Here is a 20770-nt window from a genome sequence, read left to right as displayed (position 1 = left end):
CTGGGGCGCATCGTGGGGTCGTGGGAGCTGGACGTCTAGTTTGATAAGAAACCATCCAGCTGTCTCAGAGCGGCTGCTCCATCGTCCACGCCCAGCAGCAGCATGTAGGCGGCCCAGCTTCTCTGCTCGCCATCAGCATGTGGGGCGGTCATGGTTAATTAATTAATTTATTTGATTTATTTTTATTTTTTCAGATGGAGTCTCACTCTGTCGCTCAGGCTGGAGTGCGATGGTGGCATCTCGGCTCACTGCAGCCTCCACCTTCTGGGTTCAAGCGATTCTCCTGCTTCGGCCTCCTGAGTAGCTGGGATTACACGCACGCACCACCACACCTGGCTGATTTTTGTATTTTTAGTGGAAACGGGGTTTCACCATGCTGGCCAGGCTGGTCTCAAACTCCTGACCTCAAGTGATCCTCTTGCTTTGACCTCCCAAAGTACTGGGATTACAGGCGTGAGCCGCCGCAGCCAGCAATGGTTTTTTATTTTAGCCATTCTAATAGGTGTATAATGAGATCTCACTGTGAATTTTTTGTTTGTTTGTTTGTTTGTTGTTTGTTTAGAAACGGGGTTTGCTTCATGAAAAAAAAATTTCAGTAAAAGAGATACTTCTAGTATCCTTTTTAAAAATTTAATTTGGAAGCAAATAGTGTTTCATCCCAGCATGTTAAAATTGCAAAGGTCATCTACCCCAGCTTACTATTTGCTAAACACCCATGAGTCACTAGTGGAACACACATTTCCAATGTAAAGGTCTTGATTGTTTGGTGAAAACCACTTTGCAACACTAGTGTTGGAAATTACTTCCTTATATTAAGCTGAAATCTACCTCACCGGAACCTCTGCTCCTAGGTCCTGAGTCTCATATATTTCAGACCTTGTCTCTTCTGCCCCATCTGGCTACTTATCTCCAGTTTTCTCTGCCAGTGTTCCGGTGGCATAGCCCCAAACCCTTTCATTTCATAGTTTGTCACTGCTCTTTTTAGGCGGACTGGGGTGCTCAGAACTTATTGACTGACCCTAGCATTGAGGAACTCTCCTTTTGGCCTGGTCACTATATTTGAAAACTGCTACCTGAAATCATGAGAGCTTTTTTGTTTTTTGTTTTTTTTTTTGAGACGGAGTCTCGCTCTGCCGCCCAGGCTGGAGTGCAGTGGCCGGATCTCAGCTCACTGCAGGCTCCGCCTCCCGGGTTCACGCCATTCTCCTGCCTCAGCCTCCCGAGTAGCTGGGACTACAGGCGCCCGCCACCTCGCCCGGCTAGTTTTTTTGTATTTTTTAGTAGAGACGGGGTTTCACCGTGTCAGCCAGGATGGTCTCGATCTCCTGACCTCGTGATCTGCCCGCCTCGGCCTCCCAAAGTGCTGGGATTACAGGCTTGAGCCACCGCGCCCGGCCAGAGAGCTTTTTTGTTTTAACAGCCATTTTCTATTGTTGATTCATTTTCATTTTGGTTACAACTGAAATATCTGTCTTTCACATGAAATATCTGTCTTTCACATGAAATATAACTTCTCATTTGCCTGTATTCACAAAGTCTGTTCTAACTACACATTTCATTGGCTTCAAGCTCATGCTTGATGCGGAAGTGAGGGGAGTGCAATACAAATTTGAACAATTGCTTGGATTTTTGCAATAATAGATTGTCAGTTGGGGTCATATGACTCTCATGTGCTAGAAAATTCTCTGGCTTTCAGAATGTAACCCTGGGCACACTGAATGCAACTGTATAAAAATGAACGTGAATTTTTAAAGGTAGTATAATTAAAGTTTGTACATTAAAAAAAAAGAAAAGAAAAAAGAAACAGGGTTTGCTATGTTGCCCAGTCTGATTTTGAACTTTGAGGCTCAAGTGATCCACCCCCTTCGGCCTCCCAAAGTCCTGGGATTACCTGCGTGGGCCTCGCCGTGGTTTAGTGTCAGAACGCTGAGGGTGCATGGTGTTGGACACCTGTTCCTGTGCGTGTTTGCCTTCTGCCTGTCCTCCTCAGGGAAATAGCTCTTTACGTCGTTTGTCCATGTTGTAAGTGGGTTGTTTTTGTGCTGTTGAATTTTGAGATACATTGTGAATAGATTGTAGATTCCAGTCCATTGTCTGCTATGCAATTTGCAAACATTTTCTCCCAATCTGTGGTTTGTTTTTCCTTCCTCTTCCCTGGGTCTTTTGTGGAGCAGTTTTTATGTCAAGGAGGTCGTCCTCTGCTGGGTTCCTATCCTCCTCCCGTTCATGGGACAGGCTTCCTGCACCACTGCAGCAGCAGTGAAAGGCTCACCCCTGCCGGTGAGGTCTCTGCTGCTGGAAGTCTGAGTGTCAGGCAGTGCTCCCACCTCCTAACATCTGGAAGCCCCCTGCACTCCATGGTATCCAGCGTGGCATCAGCTGAACCCCCTTCCCCTCCCATCTGTGGACCCTAGAAGGCAGGAGGCCTTGGCCGTGCACTGGTCTGAGGCCAGCCTGAAGGTGCATGACCTGCTTCCATGACAGGATCTGGGGACGCCTCCCTCCTCGGGAAAGGTCCCGACACAGGCATCTCCTGTCAGGGACCTGGGTGCAGGAGCCATAGCCTCTCCCTGCTTCCTGCAGAGCTGACCCATCCCGGTGACCGTCAGCTTCTGCAGACCTCAGTGGTTTCAGGAAGGTGTCCCTAGGGTCTGTCTGGAGCCAAAGACAGAGGTTCCTTCCTCAGGAACTTCCTGCTCTGGGGACACTGCCTCCTTCTTAGGCGAGTTCCCACAGACTAGAACAAGGAGCCGGACCCCCAGCTATGGATGCCCACGTCCTGTCCTGGGGGACAGGAAATCCCCAGGAAGACATCAGATTAAATCAGATCCCCATGTTTCGTCACCTTCCTCTGGGTGAGTGGAGAAGGAGCAGGTGACCTGGGGGATGGTGCGTGGGCACAGGACGTACTTGGTCTGAGCAGTTGACCTGGGAAATGGTGCATGGGCACGGGACACACTCAGTCTGGGCAGGCGACCGTGGGGGACGGGGTGTGGGCACGGGACACAGTCTGGGCAGGTGACCCAGGGGGATGGGACATGGGCACAGGACACACTCAGTCTGGGCAGGTGACCCAGGGGGATGGGGCATGGGCACAGGACGCACTCGGTCTGGAGGCTGCCATGCTGGAGAGGAGGAGCCCTCAGGGTCTGTGTGGAGGAGGGAGGCAGGCCTTTCCAGACTCGTCCAACAGACTCGAGCAGGGTCAGCATGCTGGGCAGGGCCGCCTCCTCTACCCCTGGAGCCAGGCCCAAGTGCCCCTCACTCCAGCTGCAGGTCATGGCTGCCGTGAGCTAGGAGGAAACAGGGTGTTCTCACTGCGCTTGCTCCTGGGGCAGGGGCTGGGGCAGGGTCACAGGGGCTGGATGGTGGCCCCAGGGCTGGGTTCTGGGTGGGTAGTGAGCCAGCTGCAGGTAGGGCTTAGTCCCTGGGTGTTTGCTGGCCCCTCCCTATTAAGGGTGCGTGGGTGTGGCAGGGGTGTGTGAGGAGCCCGGCCTCGTGCAGACCCCTGTGGGCAAAAGATTACGCAGGTGCCGAGGCGAGAGACTGAAGGCACAAACTGTTTCAGTATAATAAAGAAAATAGTTAGAATAAGAATAGTCATAATACAAATTAGATATAGAGATGATCATGAGCAATTATCAATCATTATTATAAACATTATTAATCATTAGCTTTCAATATTACTCTTTGTTGCATTACTAACATAACCTAGGAATAACCGACGGGCATAGGGTCAGGTGCTGAAGGGATATTGTGAGAAGTGACCTAGAAGGCAAGAGGTGAGCCTTCTGTCACGCCGCATAAGGGCCGCTTGAGGGCTCCTTGGTCAAGCGGTAACGCCAGTGTCTGGGAAGGCACCCGTTACTTAGCAGACCGTGAAAGGGAGTCTCCCTTCCTTGGAGGAGTCAGGGAACACTGCCCCACCAGCTTCCTGTGGAAGGCTGGATATCATCCAGGCCTGTGTGTAGTCATCCGGAGGCCTAAACCCCTCCCTGTGGTGCTGTGCTTCAGTGGTCACGCTCCTCCTCCGCTTTCATGCCTCCTGTACTCCTGGTTCCTCTCTGAAGTTCTTAGAAGATAGCAGTAGAAGACATAGTGAAAGTCTTAAAGCCTTTGATCTTATAAGTGCATAGAAGAAAATGCTGACGTATGCTACCTTCTCTCTCTGCTTCGGCTACCTAAGAGGGAAGGGCCCCCTATCCTGTAATCATGTGACCTGCTTCACCTTGTCAATCACTTAGAAGATCCACCCTCCTTACCCTGCCCCCTTGTCTTGTATGCGATAAATATCAGCGCGCCCAGCCGCTCGGGGCCACTAATGGTCTCCGCATCTTGATGGCAGTGTTCCTTCCCTCGGCCCGGCTGCTTTCTCTTTATCTCTTTGTCTTGTGTCTTTATTTATTAGAATCTCTAGTCTCCGCACATGGGGAGAACACCCACCAAGCCTGGTAGGGCTGGACCCTACAGACCCCATGCTGGAGGAGGGTCAGAAACACTGGGGGTAGGGACGAGCAAGGAACCAGAACCCTGCTTGGGAAACAGGCTGCAGTGAGGCAGGGCAGGGGTCGCCACCAAATACCCAGGACACGCCAGGGTGTGGCGGCTGAAGGTCAGAAAGTCTCCACACCAGTCCTGTGAGATGGGCTTGGTTTTTCCCAGTGTCATGGATGAGAGACCGGAGCACAGAGCGGCTAAATGGCCAGCCCGAGACAGCACAGCTGGCAGGCAGCAGGTCCACACTGCAGTCGCAGTGGGATCTCATTCCAGGCCACACGGGTCGCTTTCTCACCTCGGGACCCACAGAGGCCTTGCCCCAGGCTCCAGGCCCCGGAAGTTTCCAGAGAGGGGTGCTCTCTGGGCAGGCCCAAGCCCCTGCAGGTGTCAGGGCTGAGAGATGTGGCCTGGAAGGTCACCAAGGCCTGACCGCCAGGCTGCCAAGTCAGGTCAGCAGCAGAGCCCAGCGAGAGCCCGGCTCACCGGGGACTGTGCCTGGACAGCGCTCAGAGCCACAGGGAACGGGAGGCATGGGGGCTTGGGAGGAAGCCAGGAGCAGGGTCGGACGGCAGGAGGGGTGCGCGTCCACTGAGCACCAGCTCCGGGCTCCGAATGCCTCCGAGGGCTCCCTCCGTGATCCCACCCAGGGCCCGCTGGGAAAGGAATCACCCTCTTCATCTACCTGTGCAGGGTGCCACGGCCACCAGGACAGAAAGGGAAGCGGCGGGACCTGAACTCGCCCTCACCCCCACCTCCCTCTCCCACCGGCACCAACGCTGGGCACAGGCTGCCACGCTCCAGAGGGGCAGGGAACACACCGCAGCCCCTGGGGCCCTGAGTGCTCCATGTGGAAGGGGAGGCAGGTTATGATGGAGCAGGAGTAGAGAGAGGAGCCCAGCCCGTGGGGACCCAGGTGGTCATGTAGCAGGACGAGCCGCAGACAAAACTCCTCAGACACTGGATTAAAGAAGGAAGAGGTTTTTTATTGGGCCAGGAGTGTGGGCAGACTAGCGTCTTAAGAGCCGAGCTCCCCGAAAAAGAAATTCTTGGCCTTTTTAAAGGCTTACAACTTTAAGGGGTCCATGTGAAAGGGTCGTGATAAATCGAGCAAGTGTGGGAAACGTGACTGGGGCCTACATGCATCAGCTAACAGAAGAAAAAGTTTTACAATGCTTTTTTTTTCATACAGTGTCTGGGATTTACAGATAACACAAGTAGTTTAGGTCAGGGGTTGATGTTATTATTGTTACTTTTTTTAACTCCTAGGGCCGGTTGGTGGTGCCAAGGCTGTCTGGCTGTTTATCTTACTTTTGTTTCTTTCTGACTTTTTGCTTTCTCTCTTTTGTCTTGTGAACTAGGCAAGGTGCGGGGAGGACGGCAGCAGGAGTAGTAGTGGTCTCCTTCCTTAGTCGGGCCTGCAGAACAAGGTGATATTTGGATTTAAATGACAAAGGAGGCCGGGTGTGGTGGCTCACACCTGTAATCCCAGCTACTTGGGAGGCTGAGGTGGGAGGATCGTTTGAGCACGGGAGTTCCTGATGAGCCTGGGAAACATAGTGAGACCCCATATCTACCAAAAATAAATAAATTAGCCAGGCATGGTGGCACATGCCTGTGGGCCCAGCTACTCAGGAGGCTGAGGTGGGAGGATCACTTGAGCCCAGGAGGTTGAGGCTGCAGTGAGCTGTGATCACTCCACAGCACTCCAGCTGGGGTGACAGAGTGAGACCCTGTTTCATAAATAAATAAATAAATAAATAAATAAATAAATAAATAAATAAATGGGACTTTGCTGGGAAGGCAGCCTGGAAGGAAACAGCAAGTGCTGGGAAAACAGCAGCGCATGGCAGGGATGGGGCCCAGGTGTTCCCGTGCCACTGGGCCAGGTCCTGTGCGTCTGGCAGGGGATGGAGCCCGAGGTCAGACCTGGGTGCTGGTGGTCCTGCTGCTGGCCAGGTCGTGGTGAGAGCGGAGTCTGGAGGAGGCAGAGGCACCATAGGGAATTAACTAGAAGCGCAGGTCAGTGGCGTGGCAGCGCTCGCCGGCACTGTCCGTGGTTCTGAAGGAGACTGAGTGGGCAGATGTGTCTTGCCTGGGGTGCGGAGGGTCCTGGAGTCTTGTGGGGCTCACAGACACAAAGGTGAGAGCCCAGGTGCCAGCAGGCAGCCTCTGGCCTGGCAGTTAGGAGGCCCGGGGCTGACCCCACACGCATTCCTGTCACATTGCTCGTCTTCACGCCCTCCCAGGCATGACGGCGCTTCTCTCACAGCACTGGCCTCTCTGTGCCAGCACTGTCACCTCCATAAATTAAAATCCTGTGGGTGCAAAGTCACGCACAGCCCCTTCCTATTCGCAGATTCTCTTTCACTGCAGTCTCTGTGTCTCTTTCTTTTATTCTTTTTTTTTTTTGAGAGGGTCTCAGTCTGTTGCCCAGGCTGGAGTGCAGTGGTGCGATCCTCACTCACTGTAGCTTCGACCTCCTGGGCTCAAGCGATCCTCCCACTTCAGCCTCCTGAGTAGCTGGAACTACAGGCCTGCACCACTATGCCCGGCTAATTTTTTTTGTGTGTGTGTAGAAATGGTGTCTCACTATGTTGCCCAGACTGGTCTGGAACTCCCAGGCTCGAGTGGTCTTCCTGCCTTGGCCTCTCAAAGTGCTGGGAGTACAGGCATGAGTCACCGCGCCTGGCCACTGCAGTCTTAACCACAACTTCAGTACCTTCTTCCGAGAGCTGTCCCTGCACCGGCCTGCCCTTCAGGAGCTTCCCACCAACTGGGGCACTGGGCAGGACCCCAGGCGGCAACAACATAAAACTCGAGCTGATGGGTGCAGGACAGAAGGAGCCTGGGGTCAGAGAAGGATGCAGAGGGCAGGGCAGTCAGGGTGCTCACCGGAGGACAGAGGAAGCAGGCAGAGCCCAGAACGTGGAAAACTCCAGGAGAGGTGGCCCTGTGCTCTGGAGCCGAGAAAGCGCCTTGAATCCTGGCTCCATCAGGTCTCCTCACAGCCTCCGCGTTTTGCAGAATGGGGCGCGACAGCAACCTCACAAGCTGTGTGGGATTGCAGGAGACCTTCACGAAGGCCCAGCCTGGGCCTGGGCTGTGGGGAGCCAAGGTGGGGGGTGCTAAGACCACACAACGACCGGGGGCAGGAGCGCGCTGCGGGGCACGGCACGGGCGTGCGAGTCGGGGCCCACATCGTGCTGTGAGGAAAGCTGCATCACTTGCAGCTTTTGTCAGAACAAGAGGCTGAGTCCTTTCCTCTGCCGGGGCCTCAGTTTCCTCGTTCGGAACAGGAGGGGCTTTTGGGTCAGGAAGGTCTAACGCGTGGGGCTTGTGCTGGGGAGACACATCCAGGGCAGAGGTGGGGCTGGAGTGTGGAAAGGCACTCAGGGCACTTCACACATATTCCCAGAGCACCCGGAAGGACTTCACAGGGACCAGCTGCCTTCGAGGAGGCGCAGGATGCAGGGTCCAGGCAGCTGGGTGCCCCCTCCTCCAGGCAGGCCTCCCTGTACTCCGTGTCCCCCAGAAATCTACCTCTGACTCCACACAGATTCCCCACACCACATGGCTGTCTCCACTTGTGCCCGTGTTCACCAGCCTGGGCTCTGTGGGGTCTGGGATGTTCTCACTCAGATGTGTGTCTTCCCCAGCCCCAGCCTCACTTCCCACATAGCGCCTGGCACAGAGTTCTGGGAAGGTTTGCGGAATGAACCCAGGAATGACTCACAGGCACCCGCAGGGAGGGGAAGCTGGGGGCAAGGGGAGGCTCCCTGAGGGCCATGCTCTCTCCCACCACCACCTCCTTGTTCCTGTGGCCGACATCCCAGATCCCTGACCTGGGTCTCCACTCACCTTGGTCCAGCACGGAGCACCCTGCCCAGCACCCCAAGGCCTGCTGGGCTGCTGGGGACTCCCAGTCTCTCCCCGAAGCCCCACCCCTGTCCAGTTGCTCCTGGGTTGCCTTCCCGCCCTTCTTTCCCTGACTTCAGTGCTCAGTGGAGCATCACCTCCCTGGAGGCCTCCTGCAAACCCCAGACAGGAGAGCAGGGGCCTAGTTGCCGTGGGGATTCAGCCACATACAGCTTTTCTTTTATTGACATTGACTTTTCATTACAAAATTAGCATGCCTACCGAGAAGATGCAAATGAAAGAGCAGTTTCTCAAGTAAGAAGCAGCACCCTCCCCACTGCTGTCTCTGAAAGCAACTCCCAGGAGTTTGTTCCCGCTTCCAGACGGTTTTCTCTGCCTAGGCAAAAGCACACATTGAAAACAACAATTTGTGGCCGGGCGCGGTGGCTCAAGCCTGTAATCCCAGCACTTTGGGAAGCTGAGGCAGAAGGATCACCCGAGGTCAGGAGTTCGAGACCAGCCTGGCCAATGCTACCAAAAAATAAAAAAATACGAAAATTAGCCAGGTGTGTTGGTGCATGCCTGTAGTCCCAGCTACTTGGGAGGCTGAGGCAGAATTGTCTGAACCCAGAAGGTGGAGGTTGCACTCAGCCTGGGTAATAGGGAGAGACTCTGTCTCAAAAAAAAGAAAAGAAAAAAACAAAATACTAACTTGTAACCAGCAGGGTTGCTGTGTGAGTTTCTTCCCCTCTGAGAGGCTGTTCTTGGTTTCAGTGAACCAGTGTGGCCAGGAGGGTGACAAGAAGCAGTGTGCACCTTGCTGTCAGCTGGGCTCAGAGATTCTGGACGGCTCAGAGATTCTGCGCCAGGGCTGGTGGGAAATGATACTGAGGCAGCAAGAAGTGGTCCTTAAGATCTGCTAAAATCTCTGCAGGACATCACTGTCCCCTGTACAGCCGGGAGGCTGAGGCCTGGAGCTAGGAACCACCTCCCTTCTCAGGGGGCTTACCACAAAGGCTCAGGGGGCTTCCTCATGTCACTCCACCAACGCAAGGATATGAAAGCCAGGCTCCTTCTACAGAGCAGAAATGAGGACTGTCACTAGTGATAAGTGCCGGAGCCACTGCGTTTTGAAAGGACCCTAGCTGGTTTCCGTCACAGACCATCCAAGCTGCTGAAACGCACACTGCTCCAGGTGGCCACGACCTGATCCCAGCAAAAACGCAGGAGACAAAGCTGTGCAGTTTGTCCAGAATGAAACAGTCATTAGATAAACTAGATGAAAGGCTCCAAAACATGGACAAGGAAAAAAACCTGGCCTACATCAGTTGGTTGGTGGTGTGTAGGTCACTCTCACTACTTTCTAAGTTTTCTACAAGATTTACCTGAAGGCTTCATCTACATGATAGTGTAATCGGCAGTAGGGTCTGGCCGCTCACCGCTTGTAAAAAGAAGCCAAAATAGTAATGAGGTGTGATAGACAATGAGGCTTTATTATCCATGCCAGCAGAAAGCAATTCCACTCTTCTATTTGTGGAGGGAACGCAGGGGGATTTTCTTCTCTTTTCTTCTTTTTCTTTTTTTTTTTTGAGACAGGTTTTTGCTTTTGTCACCCAGGCTGGAGTGCAGTGATGAAATCTCAGCTCACTGCAACCTCCACCTCCCAGGTTCAAGCGATTCTCCCGCCTCAGCCTCCCAAGTAGCTGGGATTACAGGCGTGCGCCACCACGCCCAGCTAAATTTTGTATTTTTAGTAAAGACAGGGTTTCACCATGTTGGTCAGGCTGATCTTGAACTCCTGACCTCAGACGATCTGCCTGCCTCGGGTTCCCAAAGTGCTGGGATTATAGGCGTGAGCCACCGTACCCTGCCACACAGGGGATTTTAAACAGAGGGTTTGCAGAAAAGGCTGGGGGGTGAGGAGGTGCCAGGCGCGTGACCCACTCCCACGGCTCGTCTCGAATTATTGTTCCATCTGGTGCAGAGGCCAGCAGCAGCGTGGCTTCTCCCAGGTTATAAACGAATTGTTGTCAATCTTGTCATCAGTCTCTAGCCAGGAGTGGGTTCCTGCCTCGAAGTAACCTTTTGCTGGACAGAGAATTCCAGAGGTGTCTGGTCTGTAACAGGATCTGACCCTTGAAGGTTTTAAGGAAATAGATGACCAGATTGGTGAGCAGGGTGTATGCCTAACAACCTTCCAGGTAAAAAAGTGTGCATAAGGCCTGGAGCAGAGAACGGGGAAAGAGAGCGGAGGTCACAGCACGTTCTGAGGCTGTAAAGTTTATCTCGGAGCTATGGCTTGAAAGTGGGGAGAAAGGAGAAAAGGGGAAAGAAAAAGAAGTTTTAAAACGCGGTTTGAGGTGAAGCTGCTAAGTGACTTGGTTACAAGAACCTTGGCTTCCACACCCTCCTGCACCCTCTTAGCTTGACTTTAGCTGATTTCAACTCTTCAGGCAGAGCTTGACCCCTCCAGCCAATGGCCAATCAGGGAAGCTTTTCACCTGTGGCCTGAAAGCCGCTGCTTCCAAATGTCCTGTCTTTCTGGGCCAAACCAGGGTATACATTACATGTACTGATTTCTGGCCTTGCCTGTAACTTCTGTCTCCTTAAAATGTATAAAATCAGGCTGTACCCCAACCACCTTGAGCACATGCTCTCAGGATATCCTAAAGCTGTGTCACGGGTCACAATCCTTAACCTTAGCAAAATAAACCTCTAAATTGATTGAGACCCATCTCAGACACTTTGTGGCTTACAAGAGGTAGCTCCAGCTCAGGGTAGGGGATTTCCGGTCACAGTCTAGTTACTGGCACAAATATGGGGCAGGTTCCAGGGAAAGCCGACTCCGTGGATCCTGAAGGAGTGAGGATGCTGGCGCCTGCCCTGAGGGGCACCCCCAGAGCCTCAAGGAAAAGGAAGGGCCTGACCACTGGGGCTCCTGGGTCCCCGGGTTCCCAGGTTCTAGGCTGGTTTGCCAGTTACCTTAGTTACCACAAAGGGGTCCCAGTCTAGATCCTAAGGGAGGGTTCTTGGATCTTGTGCAAGAAAGAATTCAGGTCGAATCCACAGAAAGCAAGTTTATTAAGAAAGTAAAGGAATAAAACAATGGCTACTCTGTAGACAGAGAGGGCGTTCCTGAAAGCAAGAGGAGGAAGGTGCCCACCTCAGGTATAGTGAGAGTTTATATATGAGACGAGAAACCCAAAAAACCACGGGGGAGATTGCTCCGCTGCCAGGGCTCCTGACAAAGGATTGTTTATCTTTGTGTAACTCCTGTCTAGCAAGAATCTATATTATTATCTTCAAAGTGAAACTCATTCTTTTTTTTTTTTGAAACGGAGTCTAGCTCTGTTGTCCAGGCTGGAGTGCAATGGCCGGATCTCAGCTCACTGCAAGCTCCGCCTCCCGGGTTCACGCCATTCTCCTGCCTCAGCCTCCCGAGTAGCTGGGAGTACAGGCGTCCGCCACCTCGCCCGGCTAATTTTTTTTTTTTTTGTATTTTAGTAGAGACGGGGTTTCACCGTGTTAGCCAGGGTGGTCTCGATCTCCTGAACTCGTGATCCGCCCGTCTCGGCCTCCCAAAGTGCTGGGATTACAGGCTTGAGCCACCGCGCCCGGCCTGAAACTCATTCTTAAACTAAGAATTCTTCTGTTCCGAAGATACTGGACATCAGGACGTTATTTCCTGGGTCTTGTTGGTAAACATTATTCATTTGCTCCCTTAACTGTAATATCTGGTGACCGAACACGTAAGGTCCCAAAACCCAGCTGGTCTCAGCCTCATTTCACCCAGCCCCTACTCAAGACGGAGTCGCTCTGGTTGGAAGGGCTGTGACGCCTTCATGTGGCCAGGAACACCGGAGACTTGCTGAACAGATGGTGACGCGCACGCAGAGCACGGCGGAGAGCTGCAGGGCCTTCTCCCGAAGGACCTGGAAGGCGTGGCTGCCACTGGGAGCTGCCAAAGTGCTCAGGCAATGGCCGCTGGGGAACCCCCATGGATGCTGCACAGAGAACACGACGGAGGCCCCATGGGGACCCAGGCCAGGGGCAGGGGACAGAGGCTGAAGGGGGGCACAGAGGCCCAGGGTTGTGGGGAAGAGGTCCAGGGTGGGGGTCGGGGCTGGGGACGGCGGAAACAGAGGCCCAGGAGAGGGGCTTGGAGCAGAGGGCAGAGCCCAGGGTTGGGGAGAGGCGGGAGCAGGGGACAGAGGCTGGGTGCAGAGGTCGGCAGCTCCTTGGGTCGCCCTAGGCTCAGGAGGACTGGCTCTTGGTGGCCCTTGGTGGCTCGAGGCCAGGGCAGGGCTGGTGGAGGGGGCGGGGCGCTCGCTGTGGCCTGCGGTGTGTGGTCTGATTGCAGAGACCCCCGGGCCCTTTTGCCAGAAGCAGACCCTGGTTGATGGTGCAATTCTAGGGCCACCACGGGTGAACATGAAGGGCAGTGCTCCCGGACTCCCTGCGGGTTAAGCAGGGTCTCCCTGACAGGCACCTCCAGGCCCCGCTCACTCATCCCTGGCTGGTTCGGGGTGCCCGCAGCCACCCGCCTCCACGGTTCTCTTTATGGGAGCAAACAAGCTGCAATGACATGGTTTTCGGTTCCTGTTCTCGCTGCCGAAAGCACCGGGACCGGATCCAGACCTCGGGCTGGGGTGCAGAGAGGCTTCCCCTCCCACGCGGAGTGCTGGTGGCCCCTGCAGGCCCTGGAGCTCCAGGAAGGGCTGAGGGCCCGGGAGGGAGGACGCCTCCTCGCCTTTGGTAGGATGATATCCAGCCGAGGTTTCGCCCCCTTCGCCTTCATCTTGTTTCTCAGACGCTGGGTTTCTCCACGTGGAGGTGGAGTTTGTGTTTCCTGGAGCAGGGGTCTGGAGCCAAGGCCCCGGGAGTTAGAAGCTGTGAGAGCTTTCCGGGAGAGGCGTGGCGGGGTGGCAGGGCTCCCTTTCCCTGGGTTCCTGGGCTCCCTAGCCTGAGGCAGGGGGCAGGAGCCTGAGGCGCTGCAGGGTCAAGGCAGGGCAGTGGCTGCAACTCAGGGCTGCAGGGGAGGCTGGCCGGGCCTTCAGAGCCCAGAGGGGAGAGAAGGGGAAGGGGGAGCTGGCTTTTGCCCAGGGTGTGGTGTGACTTGCAGTGCATTTCAGAGCCTGCTGGGGACACCACTGAACCACCGGATCCTGGGCTCAGAGGATCGCCAGGAGCAGAGGCAGGGCTGAGGGATGGTTGGCCTCCGAGGCGAGCTTCTCCAGCCGCCTCCTCACCTGCTCCTCCCCTGCATAGACGCCACTATTAAGTCCAATGAATTAAGAGACAAAAAGCTGAGCGTGTTAGGAATGAACTCCACTCCTAGATGCCCGTTTCCAAGGCAACGCTGGCTCCATCCCTCAAAGAGTGGGTGCTGGAGCAGTGCCTGCAAGCCCCAGTCCCTAAGGAGGAGGAAAGGGATGGATCTGGTGGGTTCTGGGGAGGATCCCCAGGGTGCTAGGCAGAGTCCTGCTCTCACGGTCTCTCCTGCACTCCCTCAGCTCTGCCGCACCCGGGTCTCCCCTACCCACGTATCTGAGTCCACCTGTCCCCGAATGGCTGGCAGAGGTTGGGGGCCCGGTCCCGGGGTGTCAGACGCCCCTTGTATCCTTGTGTGTCCTTATGTGGGAGTGGCCAGAGCTCCCGGGAGAGGGAGGCGTGGTTAGGGTTTGTCCCATGAGTTGAGTCAGGCACTGCACCCTGGTCTTGGTCAGTTTTGATGGCGAGGAGACCTGGGTGTGGGCAGACCCAAGGGGTGTGGGAGAGACAGAGTGGGAACAAGCCTCTGCCTGGCTTCTCGTGATGAGCACGGGCAAAGGGTCCTGAATTCTTCTGGGGCAGGAAGAGACCGCTGTGGTACCGACTTCTGGACTGTGGCTAAGGAAGGAGACCACTACTACTCCTGCTGCCCTCCTCCCCCCACCTTGCCTAGTTCACAAGACAGGAGGAAAGAGAGAAAGCAAAAAGAAAGAAACAAAAGTAAAATAAATAGCCAGACAACCTTGGCACCACCACCCGGCCCTAGGAGTTGAAAAAAGTAATAATAATAACATCAACCCCTGACCAAAACTACTTGTGTTATCTATAAATGCCAGACACTGTATGAAAAAAGCATTGTAAAACTTTTTGTTCTGTTAGCTGATGCATGTAGCCCCCAGTCACGTTTCCCACGCTTGCTTGATTTATCACAACTCTTTTACGTGGACCCCTTAAAGTTGTAAGCCTTTAAAAAGGCCAAGAATTTCTTTTTCAGGGAGCTCAGCTCTTAAGACGCGAGTCTGCCGATGCTCCCGGCCGAATAAAAAACCTCTTCCTTCTTTAATCCAGTGTCTGAGTAGTTTTGTCTGCGGCTCGTCCTGCTACATGGTCACCAGGGTCCTGGCAAGGCCCCCTTCCTGGGACTGTGGCCCCGTCGAGCCAGGGAGCCTGGCTTTCTCCTCCCCAGGACCATGGCTTCCAGAGCACAGCCAGGCTCGGGGCAGATGTCCAGGGAGGGGCTGATGTGGGCTCAGGAAAGGTCCCTGACACACCCACGTTCAGATCCTCAAGCCTGTGAATATGTCTTCTATGGCAAAAGGGACTTTGCAGCCATGAGGAAGCAGAGGATCTGAGATGGGAGATGGCTCAGGATTCTCCAGGCGAGTCCTAACTGTGGTCACAGGATCCCTGTAGGAAGGAGGCCAAGGAAGAGCTGACTTGAGAAGGGAGCAGTGTTTGGAGAGGCTTCAAAGGTGGAGAAAGGGCCATGAGCCAAGGAGAGCAGGCGGCCTCTTGAAGCTACGAGGGTGAGGGGTGGGTTCTCTCCAGAGAAAACACAGCCCAGCCAGAGCCCTGACTTGAACTTCTGACCTCTACAGCTGCAGCATGAACTTGTGTTAAGTCACTAGGTTTGTGGTGATTTGTTACGGCAGCCTTGGGAAACTGGTACAGAGGGACGTAGGTTCTTGGGTCAGGGCCCTGCCCCCTCCCTGCCCAGCGCCCCCAGCCCCCAGTCTCCCTGCTGCCCGGGCTGGATGAGAAAGGGAGGTCCCTCTATGTTCACTCTTGGGACTGACAGCATGCGTTGGGCTCTGAGATGGGGCCCAGGATGTCTTGGCTGTGGCCATCCGCCCGTTGGCACTGCTGACCCACCTGGCTCAGACTCGACTTGGCCTGGGAATCTGGCTGGCTCTTGGCTGGCATCCAGCTCCTCCCCAGCTCAGGCGTCCTGGAGCCTGGGACACCCCTGGGAAGCTGGGTGAGGTTGGCAGGAAGCCCAGGGACTGCACCTTGGATCTGCATCGCCGAGCTGTGTGACCTTGAGCTCGAGCCTCATGTTGTTCCTACCTCAGCGGGCTGTGTCAGGGCCCACCCTAGACAGCTAAGCACAGTACCCTCTGCTCCTACTCAGAGCCGGAGTGGGCGCCAGGAGAAAGCCCTCTGTGGGCTGCTGGGGGTGGTGTGGGGGTGGTGTTGGGGGTGGTGTTGGCAGTGGTGTTGGGGGTGGTGTAGGTGGTGGTGTTGGGGTGGTGTTTGGGTGGTATTGAATGTGGTGGTGGTGGAGGTGGTGTTGCAGGTGGTGCTAGGAGTGGTGTTAGGTCTTTGGATTATGAGGGTCTGGGGCTGGCTCAGGTGGGGCATGTACTATGTTCACACACACAGATGGCAAGTGAAGAGTGGGGTCATGAGAAGTGTTCTGATGACCACAACTCCCATTTACTGAGCACTTGCTCTCTGCCAGGCACGGGGCTGTAAGCCCTGACACATGGCATTCCAGCACTCTGGAGAATCCTCACTGTAGCCCACAAGGAGGGCTCTCCTAGGACTCCTGCTGAACAGATCCAAGTGGGAGGTGAAGGGGTTGCCAGGGTCATGGAGCTGGGGAGGGCTGGGCCTTAGATTCGAAGCAGGCAGCCTGACCCCTGCACTGTGCTCCAGTGGGCTGTAGGCATGAGTGTTCGTGTGCACATGTGTGCATGTGTGAGTGTGAAAACGCAAGTAACAGATAGCCCAAATAACTAGCTTCAACACAGCAGACATTTATTTCCCTCCCAGGTAAGGGCACCCCGAGGTAGGCAGTGCCTTCTGTCAGCAGCAAGCCAGGCCCCTCTCATCACGCTGCCCTGCCGTGCTCAGTGCTGCCTCATGGTGCAAAGTGGTTGCTGAGCTCCAGTCACCACTTCAGCCAGCAGGAAGGAGGAAGGGGAAGGAGAAAGACGTGACCTCACCATCTAGGGCATTTACCTTCCGACCCCCAGCTAGGCATTGTGGGTTTTCTTACTAAGGAAAAGGAGAGAACAGTTAGCGGAGGCCTCCCACTGCCCGCCGGGATGAGCTCAGCAGGCAGGACAGGACTCTGGCCTTCCCGGTTCATGGAGTCCTGGTTCATGGAGTGTTGAACTGGTGGGGATTAGGGGTTCTTTAAGTCTCACTGTACTTCTCAGAAGGGGAAACTGATACCCAAGTCAGTGGCTGAGCTGTGGCCCAGGCTGGGCCTCTGCCTGCTGTCCCAGAGCTCTGTCCTGGCACCAGCTGCTGGTGAAGCCAGGACTTGGAGCAGTCACCAGCCCTGCCAGAGGACCCTGGGGACCCCCCCCCCCATAATGAGCCGCCCACCTTCCTGGCTCTGCTACCCAGTCCTGCTGCTTCTGCAGGAAGCTGAAGGCCCATTTTGCCCCCTCCCTAGCACAGGGTAGCCTGTCTGACACCCCCAGACTCCTCCATGACACCCACCAGGCTGAGGGCCTGGGGGCTGGAGTCTAGAGGGCAGGCAAGGATGAGGCTGGAAAAATTTCATCTCATCTACTTCTCTCCTTTCATCAACTCCACTCCTCCACTGCTCTAGCCTGCTCCAGCCTCTGCTAGAGCAGAGACAGGTATTCCCAGCCTCAGGTGCTGTCCTAAGCCCAGTAGGTACTGACCCTTGATGGTCACTTCAAGGTGACAGGCACCCACCCAGCATCCGGCCCTTCCCCATCCAAGGCTGCAAGGTAACTTTCCAAGCCAGGGTCTCCCATGGCGGTGCTCATGCCATAGCCAGACAGGCTCCGCTGGCCCCATCCTCTCCACACTTGGTGCCTGTCCCCCCAGCCCCGCACTGCCCCTCCGCGTGTGGCCTCACCCCGACCTGCCTCCCTGTGCCCTCTCATCCTCAGCCCGCCTCCCCTACTATCCTGCCTCCCCCAGGCCCGTCTTTCCTAGGGGTGACTATAGCCTCCCTCCAAGGCCTCTTCCCTCCAGACAGCCGGGAGGCTGACCTGGGGAAAGGCAGGGCGGGCCGGTGTGACCGCTGCAGATGGAGGAATTCCTGTGGCAGAAGTTAAGGGTGAGGATTGGGTGTGGGGGCCCCCAGGCATGTGGTGGGTATCATCTCTGCCTAGCTGTGCTGGTGGGGATCCCCAACCCCCATGAGGGTTGCAGGCCCTGGGGCGTGGTGGCCAAGGTCTGGACCCAGCGCCCACGTGCTGCAGTCCTGCCACTCACAGGCGGTGGGGAGAGGAAACCAAGGGCAAAGCCGGGAACTGAGGAAGCAACCGGGCCGGCGGGGCTGTGCTGGCTGGATTGCCCAAGACACTCTAAATTCATTCTCCAAAGCTGGTGCAGGGGCAGGAGGGGAAGGTACCCGACAGAGTGCTGGCAGGGAGAGGGGTGAGTTGGGTCGGGGTGGGGAGGGGCCGTGGGTCAGGGTCTCCCGGCCCCCATTGCTCCAAGGCCAGCGAGGAGGTTGAGCAGGAGGGCTGTGCCTGCAGTTTCGCAGCTGCCCCGGGGGCCGCCTGCCCCCTTGCCTGGTGGGTCCTGGACTCGGGAGCTCTGCCAGGGTGGGACATTGCACAGGTTGAACTGGCAGCAGGTTGTGGTCACCTGGGTCCCCTCGACCGTCTTGGTGATGGGCTGGCAGTTGTCTGTACACCATGCAGAGTGGGTGGTCAGGAGGCCTGACTCTGGGGAGGGGAGTGGGGAACAGATGCTGAGGATGGGCGGGGCCTCCGAGGTGGCTCTACAGGGCTCTGTTCAGGGCCCCTGGCTTTCCCGCCACCTGGGGGTGCGTGTGCTGCGTGTGCTGCGGCCCCACGCCAACTTACCGGTGTTCCCGTGGGCAATGAGGGTTGTGCAGGCCTGGCCATGTGAGCAGCTCCGCGTCAGGTTGCAGTGCTCGTCCCTGGACAGGGACTGGCAGGTATAGCACCACAGCAGCACTGTGGACAAGGTGGGCTCAGGCCCAGGCCGGGTCCATGTCCCTATCCACCTCCCCATTCTCAGTTGTGCTCCCAAAGCCTAGCCTGGTGAGCCTCCAGCACCCACTGCTCAGACGGGCGGGCCACCCCGACTCGGCCCTGTAAGCCGTGCTGTGTGCGTGAGCCTGTGTGTTTAGGGGCAAGGGATTGCGGCCCAGGCAGGGCGAACTTCCCATCGTCGCTCACCTCCTGTGACAGTGCTGCCCAGGCTCCTGCTGTGGGCATGGAAACCTGGAGGCGAGTCTGACTCAGTCCTGCCTCTGGGAGCACCGGGCCTCACAGAGGAGGGCCTCACAGGGGACACCTTGTGGGTGTGTGGGGCAGGGCTTGTGCTGAGGGCAGGCCTGGGGGCCCTGGGAGTAGGGGTGGGCTGTGTGTGGTGGGCACGCTGGACGCCCTGGCTAGGGAGTGGTCGGCTTGAAGGTTGGATGCGGCGATTAGCTCTGCTTTGTTCTGGGGATGGGAGAGAGCAGAGGGTGGCCCAGCGTGTAGGGGTGTGTTGGACGAGGGGGGGGTGGGCTCTTATTAGCCCCACTCTGCTCTGCTCTAAGCGCTTCCCTGGTTCCCCTGCCTGCAGCAGCCAATCCATCTCTCCCCTGCACAGGACCGGCCCACCCTGCTGCTCTCTCTGCCCCACAAAACTGAACCCTACCCTGTGGCCTCTGTGCTTGCTGTCTCCACCCTGGGCCCCTACTGAGCCCTTCTCTGCCAGGTGAACTCCTGTTTAACCTCTACATCCTGGCACCACTGACCCTCCCAGCTGGTGGCTTCTTCCCCTGTTCCCTACTCTGGAACTGGGTGTCATGGTGAGTGGAAGAAGTGAGGGGTGCACTGAGTGTCCCCCACTCTGCTGGAGGCAAGCTCACAGCGGGACTGTGGCCTGTTGGCTTCCATCGCACAGCCCCGCCCAGAGTGCTCCAGGCAGAGCAGGCAACGGGGCCCTGGGGTTGGGGCAGCCGTACCTCTGCCCCTGCCACCAGGGAGCCTGTTGGTCTCCTCCTCTTCCACCTCGTCCTCATCTTCCTCGTCGTCGTCATCTAGCCTGTGGTCCTCATCCTCGTCCTCTTCCTCCTGCTGTGCTTGCCCTCTTCCTGGCCGTGCAGGGATGCTTGTAAGCCTCAGTTACCAGGTATGGAGGACACCTGCTCTGGGCAAGCATCACGCCCCCAACTCCTTGGCCCTCCCCTGCCACCCTCAGGCCCCAGGGCAGCCTACCTGGTGTGGCCTCCGGCCCCTGCACACCCTGCTCACTGTCCTGCAGCCGAGTGTGCCCTGGCACACTAGTTACAACAGCAGCTGCTGTGGGCTGGCCCTTTATGGTAGCCCCTCCCCGCACCCCACATAAACAGGAGCACAGATGTTTGGGGACTCTTGGGGTCCCAGACCAGCTTCCATCCACACCGCTCTGGGCTGGGGACTCCGGCCTCATCCCCTCCTTCTTCCTAAGCCCCTGCTGGGGTTCCCTGGAGGTCCCCGTGCTCCAGGACTGCACTCACTGGCCCCTCACCGCAGGGTTACCCTTTGCCCCGCACCTGGCTGTCCGCACAGCAAAAGGGCAAGCAGGAGAGCCCTGAGCACCTTCATCTCGCCGACGCTGCTACGTCCCCGACTCCTCGCGCAGCACTCTGGAGCTGCGATAAGTGGGATGAAGGGCATTGCCGTGGGCTTCCCAGTGGCCCCCACCAGCTCCAGCCTCAAACAATGGGCCTCACATGGGTCCCAGCTCCAGGCGCCAGGCCAGGGACTGTTGTTTCCCTCCAGGACCTCTGGGGCTGGAGGGGAAGGAGAAGTCATTGTGGTTGGCCTTGGAGCGTCCCGTGCACCTGTGCCAGCGGTTGGAAGGCGGTGCTGGCCACAGGAGCTGCTGGCCCTGGCCTGCCTTGCTGCTCAGTGCCTCAGCCCTGTAGTGCAGGGCAGGGAGCCTTGCCCTGGATTGGGCCATGCCTGACACCCCCTAACCCCATGTCTGGGCTCCATAGTCACAGGAGCTTGGGGTCACAGACCCTCTATTTGCTGATCACTGGCCAAGCATCTTCATTCCAGAGTCAGCATCACACCCAGGCCCCTTTAAGAGCATTTAAATAAAAACACAGTCAGTGCCCTCAAGCTAAGGCTGTGTGCTCACCTCCTCCTCACCCACACTCAGCAGTGCACTTGCTGGGCCCAAGGCCTCCCCACTATCACCTCGGGTC

General features: G+C 56.4%; 1 protein-coding gene across 1 annotated transcript; it reads right to left on the bottom strand.

Annotated features, from left to right (window-relative positions):
• Positions 1-16362: 16362 nt before the first annotated feature.
• On the bottom strand, positions 16363-20205 carry GPIHBP1 (glycosylphosphatidylinositol anchored high density lipoprotein binding protein 1). Its single transcript, XM_005564207.5, has 4 exons — positions 20111-20205; positions 19541-19669; positions 18426-18539; positions 16363-18284 (listed from the first exon to the last, which is right to left on the bottom strand). Exons 1-4 carry the CDS (start codon positions 20160-20162, stop codon positions 18025-18027), a joined length of 555 nt encoding a protein of 184 aa, XP_005564264.3. The 5' UTR covers positions 20163-20205; the 3' UTR covers positions 16363-18024.
• Between the last annotated feature and the right edge of the window lie 565 nt (positions 20206-20770).

This window comes from Macaca fascicularis, chromosome 8, assembly GCF_037993035.2.
Source record: "Macaca fascicularis isolate 582-1 chromosome 8, T2T-MFA8v1.1".
Lineage (NCBI taxonomy): Eukaryota > Metazoa > Chordata > Mammalia > Primates > Cercopithecidae > Macaca > Macaca fascicularis.
This window is presented reverse-complemented; position numbering and strand designations above follow the sequence as displayed.